Raw genomic sequence first — 16,606 nt, forward strand, 5'->3', positions numbered from 1 at the left:
ATTTCTCTAGTTGGAAGAATCAATTTATGATTTTTATTCATAAAAGAGCTGAAAGAAAAACCCGCTCAGCAAACACCCTGCCTCGCCCTTTCCTGTGGAAAACCTTAAAGATGAGCTCAGTCTGGGAAAGCAGCCAAGGCTTCTGTTGGAGATCAATATTGATCTGACAGTGAAAGAGTTGGCAGGGGTCAGGTTTAAGTTGATTTTTTTTCCCACCCCCCTCAGGGGTCAACATTCCTCGGTTCCACCCAAGACATCCAGGGAGGCTGTTAGCATCACTCACCTCGGGCTGAGTCTCCTCCATGCAGAACAAAAACTCCTCCAGTTTCTGCAACAAAAGGGAACAATTGTTGAGGTCACACGGTCGTCAACCCGCTTCATGAATTATTCAAACTCCAATTACGCTGGACGTGAACCGTGTGTGTGCAGCAGCATCATATTGTGAAGAAGTCGTAATTACTCATCGCCAGCGTGAAGAAACAGAAAAAACAGCTAAAATAAAACGTGCTGATCGGGGCTGCAGGTTTCTTTTGTTGGGATTCATTCCTCACCAGGAGGGAGGTAATTACCGCTGCTCCTGGAGGCCGACTCAAGTTCATAAGATGACAGCGGAGAAACAAATAATCGGTGGTTTTAATTCATATTTTTAATTAAAAACGGGGCAGCATTTAAACAGCCATACTTTTCTCTCAGGTAAACAAAGATGACCACCAGTGACGGAAAAGAACCGAATAAATTCATTTTTTACACAAAATGGACTTTCTGCTCCTTCTATCCAATAAATATGTCGTTTGAATGACAACGAAACAAAATGGCTGCTCGAGGAAGGTCAACTCTGCGACCAGGTTAAAGGTTAAAAAACTTGCATCTTAACTGGATCCATTTTTATCAACCAAAACATTATGACTATTGAGGAAAACTGCAGAAATCGTCTAAAAACCAGAGTGAAACAACTAAAACTGCTGTTTAGTTTTCTTTTACAGATCATTTAGGATTCTGAAAACTAAAACTGAATCTGAATATTAAAGTATTTGCTTCATTTAGGACAAAATTGTTGTGAAAAGTTAAATATGTAATTATTTTTGATACGTTACTAAAACGTCTGATCAGTGGGGAAAAGGAGGTTCCGTGGAGGCTCCTCCACCTATTGACAAAAAAATAATTTTATCACTTCCAGCCAGTTGTGTCTCGGATTTTAGAGATTTGACGTGGGAATAAGAACAAACTTGAGCAGCTTAAAGTTGAAACTTTAAATTTTCAAATATTCCACCTGGTAAAATTACAGAAGAGGATTAGGGCCACAATGCAAACAAATGTTTGTTTTCCCTCAATAATGAGCAAAAAAGTCAGAATTATATAGATGGATTCTGACTTTAATCTCAGAATTAAAGTAAAAAATAGATTGTATCGTGGCCCTAATCCTCTTCCGTATCAAATAAAGTTCAAATAAATGTATAAATAAATTTCAAGATTTCTTAGACGGAAACAAAAAGTGCAGAAGCAGCGGAAATATACGATGCAATACAGGAAACAAGAAAGAAAATGGAATTAAAGCGCACACGATGCTAAAATAAAGGTGGGGTGAAAACTAAGAGCAAATGAGCCGGGGCTGATGAATAGAGTGGAGACACCTGGGCAGATTGACAACAGGGAGCAGGTGAGAGTGGGCGGGGCAAGTGCTGAGGAGCAAAAACTGACTGATGGCACAGATGGAGTGAACACAAAGAATCAAATGCAAACACAAGGAGCCACAGGATGAATTTTGGGGTGAATTTTGATACAATGAAATAGGCCTGTTGCGATAAACAATAAATCAATTAATTAATCGCATGATAAATGAAAATTAACAACCTCATTTTAATTTATCAGCTTTATCGTTTCTTCGTGTCTCTCTCTTTCTACTGAAGACACTGGATGACAAAAGGCTCGACTCCGGTGCTCGTCTCTGACCCCTCCCTTTCTCTTTAAAATCTGTTTTAACCGTTCAAAATTGTGTTTTTGGATCGTTAAAAGCAGCTAAGCTGAGAAGCTAAGCTACGAGCTAAGCTAACAGGCCAACCTCAGGGAAAAAAAAAACCTCCGTCTTGTCAAAGCTCGAAAATTTACGGTTGAAGCCCGTGACTTTGTGAAAAAAGTTGTTTTTCTCTGCAAAAAGAAGCTGAGAACTTGTTTACTGATTTTTTATTAAAAGCTTTGTGTGACAAATGCTATGCTAAAGAGCTCAATCCACACCGAGTGTCGGCCATTTTGAGAACCGAAAAAAAGGAAGGAGAGACAGCCCGTGTCACGTCAAGGGGCCTCCCTCCCATTTTTCTTAGAGACAAACCGCTTTCCCTCAGTAGCCATTCTTTGGTTCAAACAGTCTTATACTGCCATCCAGTGGTCAAAAAAAGGTACTACATGCTAAACAAATTAAACATTTCTTCTTAAATTTGACAATAATTACTAATTGTCAAATTTTAAACAATATTATCATTTATCGCAATAATTTCTGAGACGATTAATCGCCCAGCACAATTTGTTATCGCGACAGGCCTAACAATGAGTTCCAGAGTTTCTGTCTTTGTGAGGACATAAACCAGAAAACAGAGAAAAGGCCGACTGTCTCACCTTTTAGCTCTCGTTAGGAGGAGCCGGGCTTCAGGAGGAGAGAAACGGAGAGAGACAAAGAGAGAGCAGACAATGGGTGCATGCAGTTTGTAAAACGAAGTCAAGACGGGGGCAGAGGGAGTATTACTGGATGCTCAGAGGTCTGAAGGGAAAAGTTAAACCGGATTAAAGAAAGGAAGAGTTTAGACTTGAACAGAGGAATGAGCCGACAGAACCGGAAAAGATTAATTTACTGCGACTGATCAATAAAAATGTAAATTTAAAAAATCATGGAAAACATCTGGATAAACTTCAATCCCCACAAAAGATAAAAATTAAACAAAAAATTCCAGTCCCGTTTTATTTATTTATTTTTCATCCCTGGTTCTGTTGGCTTTGTTCCCGTCTCGGATAAATCTATCAGACTTCGTGGGTGGAAGGAGAGTATGAATGAGTCTGGCTCGGCCCGGAGGCAGCGGACCTCGGCTCACAGCGGGACAGACCAGAACAGATGATGCGCGCACACTAAACTCAATCATGCAGAAACAGATTCTGAAATTCCGTTAAATAAAAATGTTGAGGAAACCAAAGCGTTTCCAAACGCTTGCATCCCTCATGCGAACATGTTCTTCCTTCAGAAATCCCTTCAGGCTAACGGCTCGGCTCGGCTCTCTGCGGCCGACAGGATCTGAGGCTCTTCTGCCCCAGCTGAAAACGTCCTCTGCCGTCAGGCGGCTGGTGGAACAGGTAAGATCGAGGTCACGCTCCACGCCACGTTACAACAAGCCCATGTCCCCCGTCATTGAGGGAATTTAACCGTGAACGTCTGTACTTTTCAAGATGAGTGTTTTACTAGACTGGAATTGAACAGGGAATCCAATAAACTTTAATGTTTGTGGTGCAAGATATTCAACTAGGGAGGAGTTACACTGAGGCGAAGAACGGAAGGAGGTTCATTTTGTTTACCATATTTTTCGGACTATAAGGCGCATTAAGCGTAACAAAATTCAGATAAGTCAAATTTTATTCAACTCATTCACAGTAACCACATAAAATCGGTTCGAGGTCAGTAAGCGCAACCAGAGTTAATACATAAGGCTCACTGTCGATTTTTGAGAAAATTTAAGAATTTTAATTGCGCCTTATAGTCCGAAAAATACGGCATTTGGGTCTTCTGAAGTAGCGCAGAGTTACGTATCCTGGAGAGTGGAGGGAGCAATTTTACCACCAGGTGCAGTGGTGGAGCCAGGGGGTGGCCAATGGTGGCCTTGGCCACTATAGCTTAACCCTCAGTCACCCCAAGGGCCACCCCAATAATTTGAGAAAACTATACTTTAAAACAAGACAAAAACTAGAAAGCCTCAAATGATAGAGGCGACTAGTTTGCATACATATATGGCAGCAGCCATCTTGGAGTTTGACAGGGCCACCCAGTTTTTTGATGGGGATCGTTCGTACGTAGATGCAGCCACACACCACAATGGTTATCCAATTCAAAAGATGAACGGTATTTCCAGGTGAACCTATTTGCTCCATGATGGGGGACAAAAACGGAAACAAAACGCACACTAGTCCGAAGACTTGTGCTCCAGTTTGACCTCAGCTCCTCTTAAATATTTCTCTATCATCACCTCACAGGATAAACATATTCTGATAAACCACATTCTGTGTTTATTTGTGTATGTTCTTGTTACCTTTGTGAACTCAGAGTTCTGAAGGTTGGCCTCAGGACACCAACGTCCGCCTAAAGCCGTCAGCATGGCGCAGTCTTCTTCTTCTTCAGGCGGCGGTTGGGTCGGAGGACTCACGCGCGTGGCGGGGAGGTCCTCCACGTCCGCCCCGCTGACACTGGGAGTCCGGAGCTGCAGGCCACGCAGGAACAGGTGACAAGCTTCCAGGTCAGCCTCCCAGATCCGCTCCAAGCCGGGACAGCCGTAACTGGACGAACAGTCGAACGTATGAAACTGAATATACCGATATATTTAAGTTTTAGGTCATTTTTTAATGAATTTTCTGCAACAAGGTGAAAATCAAAATCCTTTTGGGTTGGTTTTTTTTCTGAAAAAGTAATTATAAAACAACCAGAAAGCTAAATACATTAACACCAAACCCAGCGTTGCTTAAGGAAAGCCATAAATTTGATCAGAAATTGTTTAATGTTGCTAAAGAGCAGAGTTTGAGCTGTTTTGGTTCAATCTGAGCTCTTACTGCTCAGAGTTCCTGATGACTCTCAGCTACTACCACTGCACAGTTTAGCTCAATAGCTATGAAACTGAGTTTTAACCACTCTTGCTGGGCTAAGTCAGTTAGCTGTGGCGGACATTTTGATTTGGGTTGACTCCAGAAGTTAATGAGTATTTGATGTACAGCAGTCCCTCTTTTATCGCGGGGGATCCGTACCCTGAAGCCCCACGATAAGTGAAAAACCACAAAGTAGTAATTTATTTTAGTCTGTATATATATATATATATATATATATATATATAAATATATATATAATATAATATGACGTTTTAAACCCTTCCCACACGCTTGCAATATTCAAAACAATGTTTCTAAACTCTAAAGCCCTAAAAGATCACAGAATGTCATGATTTCAGCTCCCTGCCTCCTCTGCTCTTTGCCACCTACAAGCGCTCTGGGCCACGCCCACTTCTCTGCTCTTCACGAGAACAGCTGATCAGCTGCAGCAGGAAGTTTCTCCTGCAGTATGGGCTGCACAAATGTGCACCAGGTACTAAATGATTTATTTTAAATACAAAAAATCCATCCATCAATCAGCCAATTGTGTGTCATGTCCAATCTTATTTTGAAAAACCGCAATAGAGCGAGTCCGCGATAAATGCACCGCGAAGTAGCGAGGGACTACTGTACGTAAAAAAACTATTTTAAAACTGACAGAAGTAGAAAAAGTTTATTTAATTTCTAAAAATCTTTTGAACCACTGTGTACTTCTTGAGAATGGAGTTGTGTAAAGACCGCAGTAATCCACTTTCATCCAGGTGCCGCTCAGTCCAGCTGTTAGCATCTGGTCAAAGTTCATCTCTGGGCTCTTTCACAGCATTGTTCTGGTGCAAACATGAGTCCATCTTTAACGGACTTATTCCATGGCTCGACTCGACCCGGGTTCATTCTTTTCGCAGAGTGGACCCACACACGTCCAGCTCGGCACATACATCCTGGCCAAGGTTCTGAGTGAGCCGAGTTGTACGGTACAAACACAAGTCATAAATATTCTGTGCTTGTAAAACAGACTGTGTAGTTATGATTTAAGCTTTGTAACCTTGCAAAATAAATCGGTGATTCGTGCATGTGTACATAGGAATTTGTGTGTAATAAAAGATTTATATATGTAAAAAACAATTACACAAGTTAAAAATTTTTTGTGTGTGTAGGTCTGTTTACCAATACAAAGTAAAAAAACAAAAAAAAACCTACGTGTAAAACTCTGCGTATGAGTTTCAACTTGAAAGTACGAATTATGACCGGATTTTTCTTCCTCTCAGCTGACTGGTCAACGTCATGTCAATCACAATTCGAATGATCCAATCAGAGAACAGATGGGTTGGGCAGTCAGGGGGTGGAGCTTTATTGAGCCGTAAGTCCTGGAATAGCATTACTTTACGGTTTGGTGGAGCAAAAACAAAATCATTGTCCAGATTTCTGAAAATCACGTTTGGTTATTATGGATAGTTTCCAGCTAGCTAAACTGACGGGCAAAACATTGTGATGTAGCTAGTATTTTTGGCTGTTTTTACCCTTTAGCTAGCGTCTTGCTACATTTAGCTTTCAGGTAGTCTTTGGTTACCATAGGCTTGCCTGTGCTACTTTTAGCCAATTTTTTGTGAGTTTTCACTAGTATTTTTGCTACATTTAGCTAACCATTTGCAGGTAGTAGCAGTTAGCTTGAATTCTGTTAGTTTCTAATTCTGATAGTGTTTTGCTTTTATCTTTTAGATGTAAAACTGTTATTGTAGTTTTTATTTATGCTTTTTCTACATTTCATTTTTTTGCTTAGCCTTTGGCTGGCATTTTGCTACTTTTGGCTTGTCTAATTTTAGTTACCCTGTCGGGACTTTTAGTTAGTCTTTGCTGTCTTTTATCTAGCAATTAGCAACTTTTAGGGAGAAGTTTATGTTTAGCTCGTGTTCTGCTTGTTTTAGCTGTATCTGTGTTTCAGCTTCAGTCACGCATTTTTCCAGAAATATGTTTTTCTTAACTGTGTTTAAAATCTGTCATTATTTTAAATAAAATATTGTTCAACTTAAAAAATAAAAAGCAGCTTAAACAACAAACTTCTTTGTGGCCTCAATTATCTAAAGTGTATTTCTTGTTTTCAACAACAGAAAAAAAAAACGTGATTCTTCAGCTCCGATTAGACAAAATCAGTTTCAGCTGTTTCATTTATCACCTATAAACTGATTTACACCGGCTCTTAAAAATAAGGAAGAAAGTGTTGCTCATCAGCTTAATAAGGAGTGCGTCTTTTTAGTTTTAAATACGGGACAGTCCTTTATTTTAAAGGACAGTTGGCGACTCTAGTTGTGCTTCGCCAGCATAAATTCTGCTAAAAATATCCAATCTGGCGCCGTCTGTCACAACAGCTTCCCTTCAGTGGCTGCCACAGCTCGTTACAAATCACTGACATCCGAGCTGAAAACTCACAACCTGTCAGCGCCTCGGCACCCCGGTGACGGTGGCACCCTGGTACCCGCTGGTACCGACTCCTCGCCTGGGGGTTAATTGGTGCCAGCCGCTCGGCCCACCGTCTGACGGAGGCAGGGTGTGGGCGCGCTGCGCTGTTGAAGGCCCGCTAATCTAACGGAGGGGAGACCGAGACACAGTCCTCCAGCGGTGACCTGGTTCTGCTGACAGACAGAACCGCTCTGTGTCCTTCAGGGTTTACCAGAACGTCCTGCAGGTGAACTTGGAGTTCCGGCCGGATCCACAAAATGCTCGACTAACTGTCTGAATATTATTGCCCACTGACTGTGTTTGTGTGTTCTGTTAGCAAAATATCTCATGAACCACAAAGTGGATATTATTGAAACTCCGAGAGAATTATCACTGAACGCACAGCCTTTTGGAAATCAAGATGGCCGCCACAGCCAACTGATCTTAGAACTAGGCCTGTCACGATAACAAATTTTGCTGGGCGATTAATTGTTTCAGAAATTTAGCGATAAACGATAAAATTGTTTGAAATTTGACATTAATTAGTAATTATTGTAAAATTTAAGAAGAAATGTTGATTTGTTTTGCATGTAGTACCTTTTTTTGACCACCGGATGGCAGTATAAGACTGTTTGAACCGAAGGATGGATAGTGAGGGAGCGAGCAGCGTGTCTCTTTTAGAAAAATGAGAGGGAGACCTCTTGACGTGACATGAACCGTCTCTCTTTCCTTTTTTCAGTTTTCAAAATGGCGGACACTCGGTGTGGTTTTAGCTCTTTAGCATAGCATTTGTCACACAAAGCTTTTAATAAAAAATCCGTAAACAAGTTCTCAGCTTCATTTTGCAAAGAAAAACAACTTTTTAGAAAGGCACAGGTTTCAACCGTGAATTTTGGCGCTTAGACAAGACTTTTTTTTTTCTCGAGGTTGGCCTGTTAGCTTAGCTCGTAGCTTAGCTTCTCAGCTTAGCTGCTTTTAATGATCCAAAAATGTGATTTTGGACAATTAAAATGGATTTTAAAGAGAAAGAGAGAGATCAGTGAAGAGCACCGGAGTTGAGCCTTTTGTCATCCAGTGTCTTCAGTAGAAAGAGAGCGACACGAAGAAACAATAAAGCCGATAAATGAAAATGAGGTTGATAATTTTCATTTATCGTGCGATTAATTGATTATCGCGGCATGACTACTTAGAACACATAAACATGGTTATAACCCAATCCGCTTCACACACGCCGACAATGTTTGATGTGGTTTGAGCTGAGACTGATCCCCATCACATATTTTGAGTGCTAATAGATCATGCCAGAGTCATCCCTGTTAGCAAAATATCTCCTGAAGCACTAGACAGATTTTATCAAAACTTTTGGATGTACGTCTACGATTGATCAACTTTTGGAGTCAACCTGATTCAAGATGGCCACCACAATTTATCTTCGTTCTCAAACATAAAAATGGCTGTAACTCCGTCGATTTTGGAGACTGTGAGCTAAAATTTGGAGTGTTAGTAGCTGAGAGTTATCCCCAACACATACTCCAGGACAAAACACATTGTTTGAAATCCTGATTCAAATCTTCTGCACGCGTGTTGGCAGGCAACGTGCATTCCCTCAAGTGATGCTAATTTCAGCACAAGTTGGATTTTTAGCCAGTGTAAAGCCAGAACCATCTGAAAATATCAGCCGAGTAAACACTTGTGAGTAACGAGGAGATAAATGGATTTTTTTTAGAAATATGTCAGTGTTGAGAATAAGAGGAATTAAAATGTTAGAAAGAAAAAGAGGTTGTGCAGAGGTGTTCATGACAACGTGGGAAAAAAAAGATGGATGCGTGATGAACGACAGAGCAGGTGTGTTTCTGAGGGAAGCTGGATTTTAAACTGAAGATTTTATTCATTTAAATCAATTTACACTCGGGTTTCTTGCATGACGACGGCAGACTTTTACTCCAGTCGGTTTGGATCATGAAGAAGGACGGCCAAATCTCTGCGGAGCGTGAAAACGTGGGACAAACACAGGAAGCACTTTCCTAATCGATCGTCTCCAGATGGTATTAAACAACTCGAGGTGCCGCTAATTCAATTAAAATTTATTTATGTCTTTATTTGTCTGTGGGTGACACACAGCGGCTCCAACATCCTGTTCACGTCTTCGGTAAGGAAGAGATAATTGGGGTTTTTCGACACCATCCGTCGCCAAGGCGACCAGCCTTCTCGCCTCCCTCCTCCTCTCTTTACCTCCTTTCACCGCGGCGCTCCGTCAGCGGCAGCGCAGGTGTGTTTGTGATTTGGAAGTAAAGATTTTAAAGGCTGTTTAAAACGTTTGAGAGCCTAATGATGAATACGACCGGTGATGAAAGGAAAACTGAAGACCTGTAGTTTGGAATATTTTGCTAACAGACAAGCAAAGTCGACTCCAAAAGTGAACTTCTGTGGGGGACGACGTTCAGCTACTGGCACACCAAATTTTAGCTCATTATCTGTAAAACTGACCGGTGGGGAGTGGTGACGCAGAGGTTAGAGAAGCTGGGCCTGTGATCGGAAGGTCGCCGGTTCAACTCCCCGAACCGACAACATCAAAATGTGGGTGGGAAAGGAGAAACACCCACACCTGCCTCCACCTTACTCTGGGCCCTTGAGCAAGGCTCTTAGTCCTTAACCCCCACCATCTGCTCCCCCGGGCGTCCTAGATGGCAGCTCTCTGCTCCACACAGAGGGCTGTGGTAGCTCGGTGGTCTGTGGTTGCGTCAGGAAAGGCGTCTAGTGTAAAAACAATCGCCAAGTCTTTGTGCGAGTTAGTTCGCTGTGTGGATCCCTGAAGAAGGGAGCAGCCGAAAGAAGATAAATCAGAGAAAAGAGGGCGAGGAGGAAGGGGCGAACTTGGCGTTTCCTTACAGGTCGGCTCTGAGACGTGAAATAAATCTGAAGCTCAGGTTTTTTAAAATCCGCACATCTTTCTCTGTAAATCCGTAGCCATGAAAAATTGGGAAAAATACGTATACGAACCACGAACAAGATGGTGCCATAAACCGGGTGGGTACCGGCAGTGGAGAGGCCTTTAATTGGTGCGGTGTGGAAGTGATGAGACGGTGGTAAATTATTGCTAGCTGCCATCCAGAGAGGGGCCTCCATCTCTCAAAGGATGCAACTCAAAATGACGCAAACACAACAAACAGGGATAAGGAACAAGCAGACAAACGGTCTCTGATAATAAGAGCTTTTCAAAACGATACTCATGGAGACGCTGCATAAAAAGCCTTTCGGGCTCCGGTAAACAAAGTAAAATCTGCAGAAAGTGACGAGATGACAAGCAGCTTTAACGCAACACAAAAAACAACATAAGCAGGTAGAAGGTGGGCTCCACGCCCCATCTCCAACACAGTCCTCATTAAATCTGTTGGACTCAGGGATTCTGAGCTCTACGAGTTACAAGAACAGGACAAAGACAGAAAATGACCTGAACAGATAATGCTACGCAGGATCTGTTAGCACTCAGAACGTGTGTTGGGGATGACTCTCAGCTACTATCACACCAACTTTTAGCTTCAAATCTGAAGCTCGCCAGCATGTTGGGGACGACCTTGGAGGGAGATAATAAGCATGGACCGGTGGAATCCCCACAAATCTGACCATTTTGGATATTGAAAGTACCAGCAGGACTCAAGGCTGATGAGAAATAACAGTGTGCCTGAAAAAAATTAACAACTGTGGCTTATCTGAATCTGACTCCCCCATTCGGCTTAGAAGCAGGCTATCTGATCACATTTCTCCTGGGATATGTGTAAACTAAGAAGGCTCTGCTCTATCCCACCCCAGAACTTCTGTGAACACTTATCAGAACTGTATCGGCTGACACCAACATCTTAACAGGACTATGGTGCTACCTGGAAAAGCTTCGTGGACAAATCTCACCGTCTTGTCATCATATGCATATGTAATATGTTTGTAAATGTGCTGCTGGTAGAGTTTTTGATGTCTTAAATCGTGTCCTGATGAGGACAAGGTGTGAAGAGATCGTTTCTGTAATACCACTATCCTTTCATCATGGCCTTTCCCACTTTTCTGTGTAAAAAATAAGGGGCCGCGCTCTTAGAAGCAGCAGCAACGTGCACTCTGCCCATCTTTCGGACGAGTGTACGGACATAATCTCGCTGTACATCGGTGCAGTGATAATAAACTTATTCTGATTCTAAATCTGGACGAGTTAGACACTTTTTTTAATGGTGGCTGAGGTCAAATAATTGTGGTGCATCTCGAATTAAATTAACTCCAAAAGTTAATTCGTTTCAAAGTATAGATTTCTGAGGGCTTCGTTCAGTGGTTCATGAGATATTTTGCTAACAGGCAGACAAAGGAGCTCCCACACACACACACAGGTATAGAAATACATGAGGTGGGAAGAGGAAGGTGAGAGACGGAGTGAAATGTGAGAAGTGGTGCGAGTGCGTGGCGTTATCTGGTTAGAGGAAATCCCTCAGAGGGTTTTGTTCTGTTTTATTAAACCTGTGGAACAGAGAACCGAACAGAACCGTACCTGTGCAGCCTGTCCTCCAGCAGCTCCATATACCTGACGGTGTTCTCTCTCAGCCGGCTTTCTGCACGGAGACAAACGGGAACAAAGAGAACAACGGGCTGTTACTTACACCTTCATTTGCTGCTTTCAATGAAAGTGATGTGGTTTCCTAGCAACTAATCACAGCTCTAATATTAATGAAACCCACTTTTCATTAGCCGTATTATACACGGGACCTGGTAGAAAAGGTAGTCGCCATCCCACTTGGAGGCAGCTTTGTGCAGAGAGGCAGCAACGGACCAGCTGGTGACCTCTGCTCTCAAGCCTGGTCCACATGGGAACGCAGTTTGTTCAAAACATCCATTATCTTTTATTTGCTTCTTCCTTTTTGGGTCACTGGTGCTCACATGTAGCCATCACTGTGCGAGAAGTGGGGGACACCCTGGACAGGTCTCCAGTCCACCACAGAGACACATGGAGACAAACGAGACAAACAACCATTCACTCTCTCTCTCTCACCTACGGACAATTACCAATCAGCCTAACATGCATGCGTTTGGTCTGTGGGAGGAAACCGAAGTACCCGAAGAAAACCCACGCAGCACGGAGAGAACACGCAAACTCCACCCAGAAAGGTCCCCGGATGGGATTTGAACCGGTGACCTTCTTGCTGAGAGGCAACAGCTCTAACAACTGAGCCACCGTGCCGCCCCTTGTTTGAAACTATGTTTTAATGTGTCACGACACCGTTTCTATAAACGTTTTCGTCCCCATAGAAACGCAGAAAATGACCCAAGATGCTGCAGTGAATATGCCAGGCCTGCATGTGGCGCTGTAACAAAAATACAGTAGTCCCTCATTTATCACAGGGGATTCGTAACCTGAAGCCCCACAATAAGTGAACAACCATGATGTAGAAATAGTAGTACAAGTAGTAACTAGTAGTTTATTTTAATATATATTATATAAAGGTGTTGTAAACCCTTTCCACACTCTTGCAATATTCTAAACAACGTTTCTAAACTCTAAACGCTCTAAAAGAGCACACAATGTCACGATTTCAGCTCTCTGTCTCGACTGCTCTCTGCAACCTGCGAGTGCTCTCGGCCACGCCCACTTCTCCGCTGCAGGAAGAAGCTTCTCCTGCAGTGTGGGCTGCACAAAGGTGCAGCAGGTGCTAAAAATTTTAAATACGTCGTGCCGATCGTGCGGCTCATCCATCAATCAGCAAACTGTGCGTCATGTCTAAACTTATTTTGAAAAACCGCCATAGAGCGAGTCCGTGGAAAAACGAAGCACGTACAGTGACCCCCGGTGAATCAAATGAACCAGAGTCGAGGGGATGTGTATTATTTGTAGTAAGCAGGCTCCATAAGTTTTACAGCTTCTGTACTGTGATTGTGAATTATATTAAAATGTTCCGTGTAATAATCAGTCTTGGTGTGACCGGTCAGTAAAGAGACAGCGAAGAGTTCATTTTTATTATCTTCAACATTTTTGTCTCCTTCTCCCACAACCAATTCCCTGACGTGTCTCTGTGTCCAGCTGGGACTGTAGATAACAGCTCGGCAGAGTGAGGGTGGGGGCGGTTGAAGGCTGGTGCCTGGGTGATTCTACAAAACCATTTCATTTTGGAAAGTCAGAACGGGTCAGAGCCTCAGACGGGTGAAAGCATGACAAGTGTGAACTTGTAAATGCATTGATCTTCTGTGACAGCTGGCTGTCCTCCGAAGCTTTGTAAATAAATCTGATGAAAGTTACACCTGGTTGTTTTGGGAATCTCTTTTTACCACAACTGCAGCACGGCAGAGCAGCGGTTTAGAACTGTTAGTAAGAAGGTGGCAGGTTCGCCTTCCTGGGTGGAGTTAGCTCTCTGGGCACTCCAGCTTTCTCCCACAGACCAAACATACATGTTAGGTTAATTGGTGATTTATTTGTCCACAGATGTGGATAAAAGTGTGAATTGTTTGTCTCTGTGCGTCCCTGTGGTCTTGCATCCTGTCCAGGGTGTGTGTCCCCCGTCTCTCACTCAGTGTCTGCTGGATGTAGACACCAGCGACTTCACCAAAGAGGAAAAGCAGATAACTTGTTATTCTTTATTGCAAAACTCAGCACAAGTGAATAAATGACCTCTTCCATTTTGGCTGCGGTCCTTGGCAGCGATCAGTGACGTCTGACTCCTGCTGAGCTCTCCGGCGTGAGGAGAAGCTGGGCTCATGAATTTTCAGTCCAGGCTCTCTGAGGGTCTTTGTTGAAGTTCCTTCGGCTACAAACGCACCGCCGCGGGTATCGAGGAGCAACGGAGCGCTTCCCTTTCATGCAGACTGACAGGAAGTGGTAATATCACCCCGGAGTTCTGGTTCTGATGAGCGCAGGAGGCACCGCTTCATGTTTTCTCATTTTATTCAAAGATAAATGTTTTTAATGGTAATGCTGGTAAATCTCACTAGTCTTATCTTATCTGACTCGGATCGATTAGGTAGTTTCAGTAGAATTAAACTGTTAAATATATATATTTATTTACTTGCACACGTTTTTATGATAGGTGGTTCAACTTTTCTACAATTTACGACAATTTTACACAGTTTACACATTTTTTAAATATTTTACACAATTTTCCCTCCTTTACAGTTATCTTGGGCTTGCAAATTATTTTGTGCAGTTTTTCTAGGATTTACAGTAACTACGTTTTAGTGGCACATCTTTGTTGATATTTACGGTAATTCCCACATCTGAAGCTTCCAGTCCACAGGTCTTTTCACCAGACACCTGTCAGCAGTTCCAGAAACTTTGCTCTTTAATCTCCGTCTTCTGTTGTTTATCTGTGGTCGGGTCATGCAACAGGTCCAGGACCTTTCCCTCCGCAGAGACACTCTCCAGCTCCTCCTGGGGGACACTGAGGTGATCCCAGGCCAGAGATGAACCGTCCCTCCAGCCAGTTCCGGGAGACAACCTAATCCGATGTCTGAACCACCTTTACCGACTTCCTTCCATACAAAAGAGCAGCGGCTCTTCTCCGAGGAGGCTCAGACCAAGAATGATTCAAAAGCCTTGAAGGATAAACGAGTGTCAGGAAACCTCGTCTGGAAAAGGGAAACCAGGGAGTCCGACATGCGGAGCGGAGTTCTCAGTGTCTCCACTTGGGCCTGCAGGGAGGACTGTGAAGATTGGCAGGTGAAGGAGGGTCTCTGGCCGTGACGATTCCTGGTGGCATAAACCATCTCGTTAATATGGTTTTACAGATTATAAACCACTTTTGGGAGTTTGTTGACCCAGCATGGGCCACTTCAGCTCTCAGACATCATCCCTTTCTGTCACATCTTTACGCTGATACCATCTAACAACCATGTCCGAACCTCGATGTGACTCGGATCAGGTGACTCCTAACAAGTTCTGGTCAAAATGAGCGGAGTGGTATTAAAATGAAGTTGTTTCTTTTCACTTTGGGGCTTTTATCCTCTTTTCTTCTTAAAATAAAGTGATAATAATGGCTTTTATATTAAAGTGGTATGAAATATTTTATCTAATTGCCTCAATTTCAGGCATTTAATTTTTTTAGTAGCCCAAGTGAATGCCTGTTCCAAATTAAAGGCCCATAATTTCTTTCAGCATTTCGCCGCCTATCAAAGTTTTAGACAAAAATTGTTTTATGTTGATGTTCGAGTCAAAGCTGCTTGGGACAAAACATTGAGCGCAATCTCATGCAATATTACAAAATGTCACGCTCAGGCTACAAGTTGGGGATCACTCTCAGCTACTACCACACTGAATTTTAGCTCAGTGTCTTTAAAATTCACTGAGCCTTGTGTTTTTAAGATAAGTTTGTTTTGGTTGTCATCGTGAATTGGGTTGTCTCCAAAAGACGTTTAACTAACAAATATATTTCGCAAATTTCTGAAGAATCCTTTCAGTTTTTCATGAGATATTTTGCTAACAGACAAATACGAGCAAAAACATTGTCACAATGATAAAGATATGAATGTTTTTCAAGCATAAATATCATATATTGGATTCATATGTCCGTTATTGTTCTAGATATCGCTCAGTCAGTCACTTCCTGTCACTTCTTGAACACAACAGCCCGATTGTTGACCTCTCCACGTGTTCTGATCCGAATGTGGGAACCACCACAACCAAAGTGTGAGAAGGCCCTGGATCTGACGGGCCGTCGAGCTGTGAAGTTGTTATAAAGTGCAGATTTATGAGGTCAGCTCGGTGTGGTTTTATTTTACCGGAGGGGAGGAGGGCTTGAATGGAGTTGTTCTGATCCAGATTGAAGGATTAAAGGCGGATTGTGGAAACAACATCAGATTAGAGAGAAGCGTCTTTTCACAGCATCGTCCAAACGAGAGTGATACAAACACAGAAACTAAACGATTAACAAAAGATGGAGAGAAATCAATCACGAACCAGAGAAACTGCATTTTTTTTTGTGAAAATAAAGTGACGTTCTAAATGCAAATCAAACATCTGAAACTGAGTTAAAGCTAAAAGAAGCAAATTGTTAAAGAGAAAAGTAGAAAATATTAGTTAAAAATAACAAAAAGGAGAAAAGTTTTAAAAAATGCTACCTAATAAGAGATAAAGGGCTAGCAAAAAGCTAACATATCATAAGGCTCACTAGAAGCCAAATGTAGTAAAAGTTTTACAGAAAGCTAAAAGTAGTACAAAGCTAGCTAAAGCTAAAAGTATCAAAAGGTTTCTTTAAAGCTAAAAAATATTAAAATGGCTAGCAAATATTAGATAAAGGAAAAAGGCTAGCTAAAAGTTAGTTTCCCCTACCATTACCCAAGGAGGGCGCCCCGCCCTGTCAACGGAAACGAGCGCCCCGCCCTG

The 16,606-nt window shown here is 42.4% G+C and overlaps 1 protein-coding gene across 1 annotated transcript in view; it reads right to left on the reverse strand.

The window, feature by feature from the left end:
* Positions 1–16,606, reverse strand: part of disc1 (DISC1 scaffold protein) — a 64,126-nt gene that overhangs the window by 5,193 nt on the left and 42,327 nt on the right. The window contains exons 10-12 of the mRNA XM_037691360.1: positions 11,792–11,852; positions 4,284–4,527; positions 284–328 (exon numbers count right to left, since the gene is read on the reverse strand). Coding sequence (XP_037547288.1) covers positions 284–328; positions 4,284–4,527; positions 11,792–11,852 — 350 coding nt within the window. The remainder of the gene's footprint in view (positions 1–283; positions 329–4,283; positions 4,528–11,791; positions 11,853–16,606) is intronic.

The sequence above is a fragment of the Nematolebias whitei genome, chromosome 1 (assembly GCF_014905685.2).
Source record: "Nematolebias whitei isolate Nwh7 chromosome 1, NemWhi1, whole genome shotgun sequence".
NCBI lineage: Eukaryota > Metazoa > Chordata > Actinopteri > Cyprinodontiformes > Rivulidae > Nematolebias > Nematolebias whitei.